Source organism: Ranitomeya imitator, chromosome 8, assembly GCF_032444005.1.
Source record: "Ranitomeya imitator isolate aRanImi1 chromosome 8, aRanImi1.pri, whole genome shotgun sequence".
NCBI lineage: Eukaryota > Metazoa > Chordata > Amphibia > Anura > Dendrobatidae > Ranitomeya > Ranitomeya imitator.
This window is the reverse complement of record NC_091289.1, coordinates 152,081,637-152,097,687: the sequence shown is the minus strand read 5'-3', so window position 1 is coordinate 152,097,687 and position 16,051 is coordinate 152,081,637. Positions and strand designations below refer to the sequence as shown.

Genomic DNA, 16,051 nt, shown 5'->3' with positions numbered 1-16,051 from the left:
TACACAGTGTGTGTGTGCGTGAAATCCTGCTTACAGACTCCCTTTATGTAAAATACATTTCACACTTTTTTTTATCTCATTTTACTGTGGTTGTGGCTGGAAAGTGGTTAACTCTCACAGCATGTTCCCCTCCTTGTTCTGTGCCTGGAATAGTAACATATACATTCACATTGGCAGAAACTACCAGTCATTTTTAGTTCCAATTACAGCCGTGTGTAGAAAGTGAACATGGCAGGATATCTGCTAAGTATTATGTTTTGTTTTTAAAAATTAAAGCTAAAATCTGTAGCAGTCCTGTTTTGCTAATTTACTATTGTTTGTATAGCTACTTTTTGTGTTTTCAAGGGTAAATTAACACTGAAAGTGATATTCTAGAATTGAAAGCTATCCTCCTTAACTTGCTGATTGCTGATCTGACCATTGGGACCCGGAGGTCGAGCAAGCTTGATCTTCGCTCCATTCGTTGTCTATGGGAGCGCCAGAAATAACCAAGACAATAAATTTAACATAAATCAAGTATGCAAACCTTCATTCCATTCAAGACTGGGCTCTTGGGATCCAGAGTCCTGTTCTCAGCTGTGGATTGGATTGAGAAAGTTAAATTACAGAATGAGGGATAGATTTCAATTTTGGGAAGACTGCTTTAAAGACAAATTGTAAACACGTAATAGATAGCTGATGGCATAATAATCGGCCGAGAGAGACCAAGGGCTATCTACAGTATGCTGTGAGGCCACTACGACTCGAAAAAAACTACGGTACTTTTTTGTTGCTCTGAATGTGACTACATGGTTGACCAATGAACCAAATGGGTCAGTAAGTTGTAACAGGGAGTGTACAAGAGATGTAATCACAGCCACTTGTTTCTTTTTTAGGCCTCAGTTAGGGTCAACAATGCGGAGATTCACATTTGTCAACTTTGGTTGTTACTATAACTTCTGGCTAGCTAATGTTAAGTTCTGCATGGAAGTGCAAGTTTAGTTTATCAATTAATGTAAGTAGGAAGAGGAGATCTATATAGCTTTCAGATTCAAAGTTCTGATGGCCATCCTCCTGAAAAGGGGCATTGGAATAAGAATGATGTGACCCTGGAAGTCTCATCAAATTATCTCATGAAAAGCATGTATGGACAACTGCTGACCACTGATGAGGCGTGAGGCATTGCCATGTTCTGCTTCATGAGGGCCTAGTAGAAATAGAGGGAGAAGCAGTACATTAGAGGACACGTACTATGCTACAGCTATAGAGGCAACTGTGTAGACTGCCTCCAAAACTTTTTTGCATTTATTGAAAAAAAAAGGAAGAAATAAAAAAAAAGAATCCAGACAATCTTACATATCTCAGGTGCTTGGAGGAGCTTATATTGCACACACTGACAAGACATTGATAGAGGGATTGCTTTCATCGTATTTTATTTTAAGGGAGTGATACATTGAAAAAGGACTCATCATGTTCTGTTTTATAAAAATATACACACACGTGGATTTTTTTTTCCATACCAGCATGAAAATGCTCAATTTGCATGAAGAAAATGCAAGCCGAGAAGCTTAAGCAGTTGTTGAGGGTTGAGGGGGAGACGCATTTTCAGAATGTAACGAAGGATAGAGTGGGTGTAGCAATTAAACTGGATACCTGATGATCCACTCTACGGAGTGCACAGACGTCCTCCAACAGATGTGAAATCTAAAACTTCCCTCACTCTTCTAATCCGAAACAGAAGACCAGGCCATAAATATTTTCACAGATGTTTGTGATTGCGTTAAGCAATGCATATTTTATTTACGTCCAGAGCAGAGCGCCCAATCTCATTACGCATCTCTAATTTTGGTCTGTTATTCTAGGAAACAGGGCCTTAGAACGTTGTTTCTTGTTGGATTTCCACCTAGGTCACTGATTGTGGGACTCGAGAAATGAAAATGCCTTTTCATTAGTGATCAAAAAGCCTCTACCAGCATTAGCTTCTAAAATCCTATTTCTTCTCAGCAAGAATTTGCTTTACCCTGACTAGCACAATGGGGCCTCCTATGAAACTTGCAGTGGGGCCTCCACCATAACGTGTGCGTGTCATTGTACAGCTGGCCGTTAATCCATCTGTAGAATTTACATGTAGTAATCAGCGCAGCCCCATAATTGGTTATCTCTGCTCCGTCCTCTACTGGTTTGGAGATTTTTCAGATTGTCTAGAAGTCTTGTGCCAAGAAAAAGCTCCAGATTACTCAAACGTTTGGACTGTGAAATGCTGGAGTTAACGTCGTTTTATTTTTGCTCTCCCTCTGAGCATACAACATCTGAATAAAGCATATACGCACAAGACTTTTTGGTTTTGGTCATTGTACTGTTCGCCCAGTCTATTTTTTAACCTACATAACTTTATGGAGGCAAAAATGTCACTATATAAAACGGCTACATATTTGCGTTTCCAAAATAAACAATTGAAAAAAATTGCAATCATAATTAAAAAAAAGATAACGATGGATCTTTGGTAAACAAGGGGAGTGCTATTGGGGGGTGTAGAGGATATAGTTGCCATGACAAATAGGGTATTTTGAACCAGGAGCTTTATGCTTTTTTTAGTTGTTGTTCTTATACATAAACTAAAATGCCCTTGAGACCTGTTCATTGGCTGAAAAGCATCAGAAAGCTCATGTGCAATGCATTTGGCCTGAATTATACATGCCTAAACCAGTGGAGACTTCTGCATCTATTATTTTATCTCTAATAGATGGCTTCATTTTTTTACGGCAGATACTATTGACAAGGAGTAGTCCTATTTTTCCTATTTTTAATTACCCTATTGGTAAATTCAGGTTTTATTTAGAAGGGGTGAATCGTAATGGTCCTTTATATATTTTTCAGTGGAGTGTAGTTACAAAGAGCACTATTCAGGGGGACCCATCATTTTTATTTTTATACAGACAGCTATTGGGAAATGTGTAATACACCATTTTCCCTGCGGAGGTGCTGCAGAACAATTGTACAATTGCTAGAGTTCCTTGTTTCAGAAATTAAGTTAAAAAGCTTTTGGATTTTAACAAACTCTTAGATGAAAGTTAATGAGTCTTTTCATGGAGAAGTTTTAAGGTGGCGTGTGTTCTGTACGGACGGGATTCACACAGGATAGATCTACCTTTGCCAAGGTTGCCAAGATCAGATTTCATGGGAATCAATGCTATCATAAGATTTTGGAGAATTACAATAAATAATCAAAAACATTTGCAGGACTTTTCCGGCAACTACATTGGTAGTCCGTGGATGCCGGACCGGAGCCCTGCGAACCTCCTCATATCTACTGGCATCTCATGCTTCTTTTCTGATTAGTAGGCCTGGGGCAACATTATGCAACACGATGACATCTCGCCAGGTCTACTAATCAGGTAGGAGGTGGTATGCAGGGATCCGTTTCGGTGGCCACAGAATACCAATGTGACCGCTTGACCAGAATCTTGCAAATTCTTTTGTTCATCCCTAAGAATTACACAAATCTTACTCTTATAATCTTATTTACATGATTCGTAAAAATCCCTTTGTTAGGTTCATATCAAAGTTAGATATTTATTGTGATCCTCAGTGACATTTCGGTTTTATGAGTAGATTTTGCAGGATCATAATTTCATATACATATATATATTTTTATCTTTGCTCTTTTCTGTGCAGACGCCAGACAGTGTTACCTTTAGTAAAGATTCAGAAAAAAGTCTTTCCACCAGCAAACAGGTGATTCCAAACATTCCCTCAACCCCGGAGCTTTTAATCAAGTGGGCCTCTGACTTAAATTATCCAGCGACCTCCTACATTCATGTACCGGTGGCAAACAAGTTTCACATCAAACTGGATGACATAGGTAAAAGTGCAAGTACATACCGCTGTTTACCATGTTGCTCACAAATTTAGAAAAATATGATTTCTAAGTAATCTCTCTTCTTAGAAATGAATGACCAAGAGAACGCCACTGTTTCACCTGAGTTGGACTTTTTCCGGCTCAGCAGTCAAGACTTTATTTTGCGTGGCAGTGATGAGCATAATTTTCCCAAGGAGCCAGAGGAAGCACAGGGAAATATTAATGTGGCCATGTCTGTGAAATGTGACGAGAACAAGATGGTGGCATCTATAGAAAAGGACAGTTTAAAGGTATGTTATAAGCCTGGCATGTTATTTGTGTCTAAATACTCTGAAAATGACTGTGGTAGAAAACAAAATGTTATGTAACCTCAATGTTATGACCAGTGATATTGTCTGTGTTGACTCTCCTGCCAGGCAGAGAAGGATCAGGCATGTTGATTTGCCCAATCCTTGTAATCTTTTTGTAAGATAAATCACCTCTATTGAGGTCTGCGTACACATTTGATAGAGTTAGCAGAACAATCATTCGCCCAACAGATATACGGTACATCATCTTTCTCCATACACACAAACCATCGGCCAAGAGCTCCTGTCTTCTCTATAAGAAAACCAAAAAGGATCTGCTATTGAAATTCGGCAAGTCGGATCTTTCTCTCCGACAACACAATTTGTCAGGAGGCCCCCATATACATTACACTGATATTGGCAGACTTTATCCTAATGTGTATGGGTGTCTTTTCTCCAAGCATGAGTAATAGGGGGCGGCTAGAGCTTTCTCCCCAATGTAAATGTCAGCAAAGAGAGGGAAATACACCACTGCACTAGCAACTTATATCCCAGTGCAACAAAACAACAGTAATGTTGAAATTTATTATGCAGGATTGGGAGGAATCTCTTTCACATTAGATTGTCTACTAGATCCGCTGACCTTGATTTAGTTTGTATTGTCAGCCTAAAACATGCCATTGATGGACTTTACTTTGTCATTGATACTTTAAAGAAGTGCCGGAAAGTAATCAAGTATCTCAGAACAAGCAAAGAGAACCTGGGACATTGAACATGCATTGAACTTGGTAGCATATTATAGAGCAGGAAGAGCTGAACAGATTGATATTTACTGTGGTTTAATGGGAACTTGTAATTTATTTATTTAAATCTCTGGTTTCCTGGATTTAGTGGTCTGGTGGGTGGTCCTTATCAGGGATTGACAGCCTTCCTTTAATTGTGCGCACTCCCATGACTGTCAGTCATTACTTAGACCACCCACTGGACTCCTAAGTTCAGAGTAAGTTAGAATTTAATTGAAAAAAATTACAATTTATATTGGATCTGTTTCCATAACACTATAAATGTATTGCCTCAGTTTCTCCTGCTCTAAAACCTTCTGCCCACCGATTAGAGTGCATGTTCAATGTGACAGGTTCTGAATAAATCCTACCTTCTCTCGAAAGTGTACAAACCCTAGAGTTTAGAGTTTCTAAAACTACATAGGTACCTCTGTACCTAGCTATACCCATTAAAGGAGTATTCTCAAGTTTGGAAGTTATCCATCCTCCATGGAATAGGAGATAACTTCCTGATTGCTGGAGGTCCGACCTCTGGGACCCCCACCAATCCTGAGAACCGCTACTCTGAAGAGCTCGTGTAAATGAAGTGGTAGTCAATCATATGCACCTCCGCTCCATTCTTTCTTACGGGAGTGCCGAAGATCAGCCGATCACAACACTTGGCTTGGCTGTAGTGTGCATAATCAGCCACAGCTCCATTCACATGGACCTCTTCAGAGCCCCATTCTCGGTGACGGGTCCCAGCGGTTGGACCCCAGCAATTGGTAAGTTATCCTTTTTCATATGGATGATGAATAACTTTCAAAATTGAGAACACCGCTTTGGCTAGGGTGACACCAACTTATCGTCTCTCATCCGATAGAATCGGGCTGGTTACGGTAATCATGGTCTGATCAAACTCCGTGTGTGATCATGGTGTGATCTTATTTTCTCAGATGAGGAGAAGATGGAAAAAATAAATTCTCCATCTTCTCCAATCTTTCAGTCCGTGAAAATCGGACTTCAATCAGATATCTTCCGAGTGTAGTCCTATGTTTTCCACTGACTCATTGACTTGCATGGGCGAGTATGACCTGATAATCGGATCGACCAAGCTGTAATTGTTCACCTTGGACCGGCTCAGTTTGAAGAAAAAATTGGACATGTGCACGGCCCCATAGCATAAAATGAGTTTGAACGTGATCCAATGTTTTGTTGACTCGCACCCGGACCGAAAATACGGTCATACGCATGAGCCCTTAAAGTGTACAAATTATGGTTGCTATTCTTAGGAATCACCAAAGTCAAAATGTATAATATTAAAAGCAAAACTACATTAGTATTTTTAATATTACATGTTTGGTGCATTAGTTATGGCATTTATACTTGTTTTCTCGTGTTGACTCTTGTAACAAAGGCTGTATCCATTTACCTGTTGTATCCTTTTTAAGGCCTATGGACTCTTAGGGACAGAACTTTCTCTATTCGATCCAGGTTGCAGAGCGCGAGAAACTGCCACTCATTTTATCTTAGAGTCTTCACTGTCGAAATGTGGAACACAGCACACTATTGATGACGCTAACATTATATACTACAATACTGTAAGTAGTTACAGCAGGCGTCCGCTCTCTGCAAGGCAAATAATAAGGCTCTAGCATAATGATAGCATTGCTATTGTGCATTACCCTGCCCCTACACCCGGACGATTATGTCATTTCTATAGATTCGCCTCCAGTATCTGGGAAAAAATAGACTAGGCAGGTTGGATTTTTCCTGTCCATTTCCATTGTATCCATTGCTCAGCCACACATTGACCTATTTAGTGCTTTGTGCATGTTTTTCTATTTTTCCGGTGAGCTCAGGATGTCCTTGTAGGATCAGTAATGACTTAACCAGGCATAGTTATACATAATTAGATAATTAGACCCACGGCTTTGACTTATGTGCATTGTTTTAGGCCGGCGTCACACTAGGCGTAAGTAAATACGGTCCGTTTTTTATGGCTGTAATACGCAGTAATTGTCCCAAAACACTATTCCGTATTCAATGTGAGGATGCGATTTTTACACACAAATTTATCCGTATGGCATCCATATGGCTTCCGTACGGCGATTTTTCTCGCAGGCTTGCAAAATGGACATATCATGGATCCATCGGCTCAAATATTCTCAAAAACATATATACAGTCTATATATATATATATATATATATATATATATATATATATATATATATATATATATATATATATATATGTATATATATAAGTCAGTGAGACACATATACAGTATATATATGTATATATATATATTTATATTTAATTCAGCGCTATATAGCAGAAAAGCCGGTAATTCAATTGCCGGCTTTTCCTATCTCCTTCACAAACCCGACAGGATATGAGACATGGTTTACATACAGTAAACCATCTCATATCCCTTCTTTTGTTACATTTTCCTCTTTACTAATGTTAGTAGTGTCTTTGTGTCAAATTTGGGGTCTCTAGCTATTAAATTAAAGGGTTAAATCCCGGGAAAAAATTGGCGCGCAGTTTTCTCCGCCAGATTGGTAAAGCCAGTGACTGAGGGCAGATATTAATAGCCTAGAGAGGGTCCATGGTTATTGCCCCCCCCCCGGCTAAAAACATCTGCCCCCAGCCACCCCAGAAAAGGCACATCTGTAAAGATCTGCCTATTCTGGCACTTGGCCACTCTCTTCCCATTCCCGTGTAGCGGTGGGATATGGGGTAATAAAGGGTTAATGTCACCTTGCTATTGTAAGGTGACATTAAGCCAGGTTAATAATGGAGAGGCGTCAATTATGACACCTATCCATTATTAATCCAATAGTACGAAATGGTTAATAAAACACACACACATTATTAAAAAGTATTTTAATGAAATAAAGACACATGGTGTTTTAATATTTTATTATACTCTTAATCCACCTGAAGACCCTTGTCACCTGAAATAAAGTTAAAAAAAACAAACAACAATATCCCATACCTTCCGTCGTTACAGTCTTGTCCCACGCTGTAAATCCATCTGAAGGGGTTAAATCATTTTACACCCAGGAGCTCTGCTAATGCAGCTGTGCTCCTGACTGTAAAACTTGGTGAATGAATGGAATGCAGGAGAATGTACTGTAGTTACCTCGAGTGGCGGTGATGCGCCCTCTGCTGGATGAACTCATATGAACTCGAGCGTGGGAAAATATTCTGAAAAGTTCCCAGGCTCGAGTTTACTTGCTTATATAGCGCCAATAATTCTTCAGCCCTTAGCAGACATTACAATCACTGTCCCCATTGGTGCTCATAATCGAAATTCCCTATCAGTATGTCTTTGGAGTGTAGGGGAGACATACAAACAGTGCTAACCACTGAGCCACTGTGCTACCCCCTTTTTTTGCGTGTTACAGTAACACAAGCGTGTGAAATTGTGCTGTGGATTTTTACTGCAGATTATAGCCCTTGCAGTGCATAGTTGAAATCTGCTGCATTTCCAGAGTGAAATCCGGAGCAAAATCTACACCAATTGGTGCATATTTGACATATCCCCAGTCCTTGCTTAATATAAGTGCCATGTACTTGCTTTACCTCCTTGGCTTATGTCCTTTTACACATAGTGCTAATGTGACCATGTTGTGGACTCCCCCTACTTATATGATGCCATACTTGATGACTAAGGCTACTTTCACACTAGCGTCATACGACGCATGTCGCAATGCGTCGTTTTGCAGAAAAAATGCATCCTGCAAAGTTGCCCGCAGGATGCGTTTTTTATCCATAGACTTTCATTAGCGGCGCATTACGATGGATTGCCACACGTCGCATCCGTCGTGCGACGGATGAGTCGTGTTTTTGCAGTCCGTCGTGACAAAAAAACGTTAAATGCAACTTTTTTTGTCCGTTGGTTCTGCTTTTTCCGACAGCGCATGCGCGGCCGGAACTCCGCCCCCTCCTCCCCGGACCTTACAATGGGGCAGCGGATGCGTTGTAAAACTGCCTCCACTGCCCCCGTTGTGATTTAATTTCACAGTATGCTTCTGTAAAGCTGTCCCGACGCACTGCGACGGGCCCGTACCGACGCTATTGTGAAAGTAGCCTTTCAAGGCTCCTCTGTAGATTTTGAGATTACTATAGTTGTACAGAAGGGGATACGCTGGTTTCTTGTGTTATCCCGAATCTCCTGCAGCTCATTTAGCTGGTCCATAAGAGCATATTCAAAAAAAGTCTTGTAATCTCTACATCAAAGCTGCAATATAAACCAAATCCTTCTTTCAACACAAAAGCTGTGCACACAATAGGGCAGCTTCCTCCCAAGGGTGCGATCTGCAGGTAAAAAAAAAAAAGCACATGTTCCTTTTTCCTTACCGGTTTCAACTTTTCCATAACTCGGTCTAGCTGTCATGTGTTTTTTTTTTTTGTCAGTCAGGCCGGTATGGCATTTATAGATGTAGTGTTTCCTATTTTTAAAAGGAGTCTGTCACCCCCTAAACTGATATTAAACCATTTATGCATTCATATAGGAGACTCCGCCCCTTTAAAAATCGCATTTATGGTATGGATTTTACTTATTTTGTTTTATGTAAAAGCAGATTTATTAGCAATGCACCCTTGGCATGATGTAGCGCACTACACACCGTTCTGACCTCTCAATTACTATCCTCTACCCTTCCCTTTTGTGATGATTGACAGCACTTCAAGAAGTGCTGCTTGGATTAAATCCTCAACTCTGCGCACACTGACATCGAGAGAGGAGCTGAGAGATCACACAGTGTCCGTGTGCGTGGGTGCCCTCTGATCCCCCTGTTCTGTATGCAGCAGCCTTTTGCTGCACACAGGATTTCCCAGCTGCGGGCGGCCGCTGCTGTCAGGAGAGGAGATGTGATAGTGCTCTGGCACTGCCCGAGCCGAGCACACACAGGGTGAGTATGCACACTATCACCATGAGCATCAGCTGTGTGGTCCTGTGTGCAGCAAGCGGCCTCTGCAATCAGGACTCGGGGATCAGGTGGCGCCCGCACACTCCGACACTGTGTCAGCCCCGTCAGAGTGCGCAGGACTGTGCACTCAATACAGGCAGCACTCCTTGGAGCGAAGGATGGTAATTGACGGAGTGGAACGGTGTACCATAACTCCCTCATTTACATATGTAATTAAACTGTTTTCACATTAGGCAAAATAAGTAACACCTGTACCACATATGATTTTATAGGGGCTAAGTCACTTATATGAATGCAGAAATTGCTTAATTTCCATTTTGAGGGTGACAGAATCCCTTTAGGTGTAAGTTTATTATCTGGTAATCAAATTATTCTAGAAAGAAAGGCATTGTATGAATAGTAATATCCTTATACAGGCACATTATTGGTATTTCTCCCTCCGATGCGCAGAGGCAACTACTGCTGGTATTTCTGATTCCTATCTCCCTTTTCCCTCGCGGCTGAGCTATAGGCAGTTTTATTATAGCAGATCTCATCTAGTCCTTCAAAATCCTGTTGGGGAATTTTTAGGGTAGCAGTGCGTAATTAGATGAAAAAAATAAAATAAATAAAGTTAAGAGCGTAAAAATACAAAGTCCCTCCAATATTATTTAGGAATTGTCGTTCATTTCCATCAGCATAGACTCAGCAGTGTGACTGTACATTCTCCGTCTCCGAGATGTTGCAATAATGTTTTATCGCGGTTGTTTAGTCGGAAAGAATTTTTTTGGGTTTGGTTTTGTTTTTTGTTTTTTTGTAAAAAGCGGTCACACTGACAGCTTTCCCTGTGATGTTACAGATTGTTATACCGCTGTCACCACCCACTGAGGGAAGTGGCTGGCCTAGCGATTACGAGGATTTGGAATCTGGAGACAACGGTTTTTCAGGAGACACAGATGAAACTGAAATAGATCTTCTCTACTTGAAGCGCCATGAAATTGTGGTGGTATGTGTCTTTCAGGGAGAGCAGGGGCTCCGAATAGAACTAAATACTTCTGGTAGATTTGTCTCTGGGAGACAAGCGTGCATAAGTTACTTTATGGAATTACTGTAGATGTAACTATCATATATATATTTTTTAATGAATATGGTAATAGATCTGTGATGATTAAATCTCCTCATTTAAAATTTTGGCTACTTGGAGCTACCAATAGGGGGCGCTAAATGAAGACAGATTGATCTTTGAGCTTAGCGGGGATTGTCTAATAGGTTTTCAAGGTGCTGCATGCGGTCAGAATTATAATTCTTTTGAGATAATCAGCATTAAATGTAGATCTATTTAATTTATTTCTTTTTTATTAAGCTATAAGTACACTTTTATTGATTAGAGTTTGAGCAGAACTCCAGTTAACAAGTGCATGAAATGTCAAGGTCGAAAAAGTTACATTAAAGAGGTATTCCCACCCAGAGAGGTGCAGGTCCTAGAGGTGGGTTCTGCATCGATCAGACATTTATGGCATTTGCAGTGCATATTCCATAAATGTGGGAAGCTTTATATTACATTAGGGCAGTAATTATGGTACTGTTGTCCAGAGGATGAATTGGTGGTTTCAAATCTGCCTCCATAGTCTGACTGCAGCCACGGGTTTTCCTTACAGAGGGGTATATCTATATATAAGAATGCATGGGTTTTTTAACTTAAAACCAAATCATTTCCTGTGAAAATGTTGATATTGTGCGTTTGATCATTCACATGACCCGAGATCTGCTTTTAAGGGCATATAACACATGCAAACACTGTGACTATATTACACATCCAGCATAGGCGTGAGTACTTTTATTACTAGTTTGCATTACATTTCTATCAATGTTGTGCTGTGTACTACATTCTGTTAGGCTACGTTCACACTAGCGTTCTGCTAGTGTGCGTCGCCTTAGCGTCGGGCGACGCAGCGGCGACGCACGCGTCATGCGCCCCTATGTTTAACATGGGGGACGCATGCGTTTTTGTGTGTTGCGTTTTGCAACACTTGCGTCTTTTTTGCCGCTAGCGTCGGACCAAGAAAACGCAGCAAGTTGCATTTTTCTTGCATCCGATTTTCGGCAAAAAACGACGCACGCGTCGCAAAACGCAGCGTTTTTGCGTGCGTTTTGCCGCGTTTTTGTGTGCGTCGTGCGTTGCGTCGCTGACGCAGCGGCGCGCAACGCTAGTCTGAACGTAGCCTTAGATGTCTGAGTGTGCAGTTTCCTTAAAAAGGTAATTTCCGAGTCCTAAATGGCCTTCATGATCAACGGATATTATACCAAATAGACTATATGAGTAAAACGTGACATATTGCACTGGTATTTGCTGTCTGTAATTTTTTTTCTCTACCTTTTTTTTTGCTGTTTCCCTTCATAGTTTAACTGCACAATTCCAAGAGATAACCTGGATCCCTTTGACATTGCATTTGCTCAGCCAAATGTGACATTTAAGATGGAGCTGTACAAGTCTGATTTGTTTCTAAAGTCTGCTCAGAGTCCCTTCACTGTGGCTGAAAATGGACAGGTCTTCGTAGAGGTAAGGGCGACAGAAAACGTTGCAATCTGGTTAAGATGCTCTGTGGAGCTGTGATCATCTATGGAACCAAAGCTGTTGGACATCAATTACTAGAAATGATTCTCAAACTCATCTTCCGGCCCCTTCAGGGTCAAGCTGGTCACTGGGGTCTTGTTTTGTGGGCCTCTTCCCCACATCCCTCATGATCAGTTTATTTTTATCATTTATAAAAACGCAATGTGAATGAAGAAAGGACAAATCTAAATCAAATCAGTATTTGGTGTGATCGCCCTTTGTCTTCAAAACAGCACCAATTCTTCTAGGTACTTGCGCACAGCAGAGACTTTGTTCCAAACATCTTGTCCTTCTTTACACTGACTATAGTTCTTTATGCCGTTGCTGTTTGTTTTGGAGCTATTGTTCTGCTGCAGAAAAAAATTGGAGCCAATCAAGACTAGGAGTCCTGAAAGTGATGATATGACCCACGGAGAGCTCTGCTCTCAACATCATCCAATGAGACAATGAAAAACGGTCTTGGGAGCGCAGGAAAGAGACACAGGCGAGAGATGGGGTTAAACCACAACGCGTTTCAACGGAGGATCCACCTGATGAAGTCGGATCCTCCGTCAAAACTTGTTGTGGTTTAACATATAAGGAAAATCATAAGAAATTGAAAGAATTGGAGCACTCATCCAGATCCTTCTTGATGTGAAATTTTATTCCGTGACATCAAACCATATTAAAGTGCGAAGTGCAGGAAGCAGGGGAGCTATGCAGATGAGAGAGCCTGACGGACTACGACTGTTTCGCGCTTGCTTAGCGCTTCTACAGGTCCATGCTTCAAGCAAAGTCCCACCACCAAAGCCTTGCCTATATATAACACGTTTCACTAGAAGGGTTCTAGCGATCATTGATTTGGGGTACATGTTTACTTAAGATGTAATGATTTGGTCACTTTTTTACATTTGGGTTTCACTCCTACTCCTTAACTACACATAATAAGACATTGCAGATATTTGTACCATCACTAATGGTGCAAGAAAACATGTGCGCATTTACAGATTCCTGACATACCTCACTGATAACCTTCTGTTTTCCCGCTCTCCTACATTCATCGTGGGTCTGCATTGTCCATTCTTGAACTATTTCACAGTCAATTTACTGTTCCTGCAAGAGATTTCTGAGAAGTCCTTTAAGGCGTAGTAAGACAATTTCACATTCTAGTGCTTACGTTTAAGCTGTTTGCTACATTTTTACTTATTAAGTTATTTCTCTGTCGGTTAATAAAAATTCCAATCATTTCCATTTTTGAATTTACAGGTCTCGGTAACCAAAGTTGAGAAAAATTTAGGCTTCGTCATCCACACCTGCTTTGTTTCTTCTGTTTCTTCCTCCTCCAATGTGGACTCTTCCACCGTTCATACCATCATAGAGAACATATGTCCTACAGATGAGACCGTAAAGTTTTACAAAGTCAACCATATGAACGATCCAACTCTGCAAGAACAGACAGAGAGAAAGCGCTTCAGCTTCATGTTTAAGTCTATCTTTAACACGTCTTTGGTCTTCCTTCAGTGCGAATTGACTCTATGCACAAGTAGTGATAGATCAATGGACCGTCTGCCCAAGGTGAGCATTTATCCCATTTGTCATCTTCTTTAAGGACTTGAGGTCACTGGTAAATGTGCAGCTTTTCGGGTCAGTTACCAATTAACAAGAAAAATGTGACAACACGGAAAACTCCTCCACTCGCCAGTCAAACACTCAGATAACCTTATCTCAGGAGCATAACACTTACGGTCGAAAGACAATTTTCTTCCTTTTGTTAAATTCCTTTTTTGAAGATTCACGCGATACATAATCCAGACTCCATTGTGGATCGCCAACACATTTGTAAAAACTAGGGCAGAGGAAGCGGAGAGCTTAGCTTTTACCATCAATCATATGTTTAGTTTTACTTTCTAAAGAGGCCTAGAAAAATATTAATGGAGATATGTTCCCCTAGGTAATTGGGATAGTTCATGGGAAATGTGGGCTGCATTCATCAGAACTGTTCAACGTTCTGTTTCTCCATTGAGGATTATAAAAGGAAAACTGAACTGACCAAACCATTATGGTATTATGGGACAAGTATTTTTTAGCAGAAGTATATCAAAGGGGAGTTCACACTCTTATGTAAATTTGAGAGCATTAAGGCTGGTTTCACATTTGCGGATGGAGGTGCTGCGGAGGGCTGCGTACGTCCTCCGCGAAGCTCCGCCCACTGCCGCACCTCCTCCGGTCAGCTCTGCCTACATCAGCATGCGGTGTGTGTGTACCCTATCTTTACCATTAGGTACGCAGGCCATGCGGATGCCTCCGCATGCGTCGTTTTGACGGTATGGCGACCGCACCAAGTTGCAACTCGTGGCGTTCGGAGCAGGTCACCGCACCGTCAAAACGACGCATGCAGAGGCATCCGCATACATCGGCATGGCCTGCATACCTAATGGTAAAGATAGGGTACGCACGCCGCATGCCGCTGTAGGCGGAGCTGAACAGAGGAGGTGAGGCAGTGGGCGAAGCTTCATGGAGGACATCCGCAGCCCTCCGCAGCACCTCCATCCGCAAATGTGAAACCAGCTTTATACTTCCTAACTATTCAAAACTGTCATCCAGAAAAACTCGAGATTGCGCCGTGCAAATCACTCTTTTCAGTGATGTTCCCAGCAACATCTCCTCTATGCGCCTCTAGAAGCCCAAGCCTGGCCCTGCAACAATATAAAGGGTCAAGAGAGTGCTGCTTTCTTGGAGGTACTAGAAAGCTTCAACAGCGCCTGGAAGATTTAGCAAGTTTGGGAAGTCATTTCTTTTTCTGACAATCTCCGAGACAATTTGGGAAAGTTGGCAAGTATGGAATATCAGAGAGTGTCATAAAACACAACTCCTTGCATGTGACATTGTACTATATGGCGTATAGCTCCCCAGACACATTAGATAGCTGTCGGCCCAACGATCGTTTGGCCGATTGTTTGGCCGGCAGCTGTCTTACCCGACTCGCCCATACCTATGAGCGCTTGCACTGTTGAGCATCAGAGAGCTGCTGACAACATTTTATCTCTTAAAGAACAACAGGATCGGTAGTTCGAAATCAGACGTGCTGGATCCTTATCTTCCCTAACATCATCTGTCAAAGGGACCTTCATACACATTAAGGTGTCGATTAAACTTGTTGATACCAGCAGAATTGGCCAACATTGGTCTAAGTATGAGGTCCTTAACCCCACTTGCAAAACCACTTTTCTGTAATCTGATAACAATATAATTCATTATACTCTGCTGCCGTCCTTTAACCCTTCAGATAGTCCTTCTCCTTTTGATGCTTCATCTTCATCTCTGTAAATGGCTTCCTGTATTGGTGACCACGTTGTCATAATCTCTGTGGTCACCAGCAGTGACTGAGCATTGCCCACAGAAGTTCTTAGGAAGCTCACAACAACGCTGTATAGCGTATTACTGCCATTGTGGATGCAGCGGATAGTTCAGATGTGCAATACCACACACAACCTGTGCAAAAATTGTGGCACTATTTCAGAAAAAAAGAGAAGCAGCCATGTTTTCTAGTCCTGGACCACCAAAATAATTATGCCAGTTTATTGCTTTTTTCCCCTTGTGTTTTTATTAAGCATATTCTACCTGGATGCATTGGAAAGATAAATATCTTAAC

At 41.3% G+C, this 16,051-nt stretch overlaps 1 protein-coding gene across 2 annotated transcripts in view; it reads left to right on the top strand.

Annotated features, from left to right (window-relative positions):
- Window positions 1-16,051, top strand: part of TGFBR3 (transforming growth factor beta receptor 3) — a 276,475-nt gene that overhangs the window by 199,941 nt on the left and 60,483 nt on the right. Inside the window, exons 8-13 of one of the 2 annotated variants that reach the window (XM_069737555.1) lie at window positions 3,655-3,841; window positions 3,926-4,128; window positions 6,338-6,487; window positions 10,666-10,812; window positions 12,208-12,366; window positions 13,666-13,974. In XM_069737555.1, coding sequence (XP_069593656.1) covers window positions 3,655-3,841; window positions 3,926-4,128; window positions 6,338-6,487; window positions 10,666-10,812; window positions 12,208-12,366; window positions 13,666-13,974 — 1,155 coding nt within the window. The remainder of the gene's footprint in view (window positions 1-3,654; window positions 3,842-3,925; window positions 4,129-6,337; window positions 6,488-10,665; window positions 10,813-12,207; window positions 12,367-13,665; window positions 13,975-16,051) is intronic. The other variant, XM_069737556.1, reaches the window with a different exon arrangement.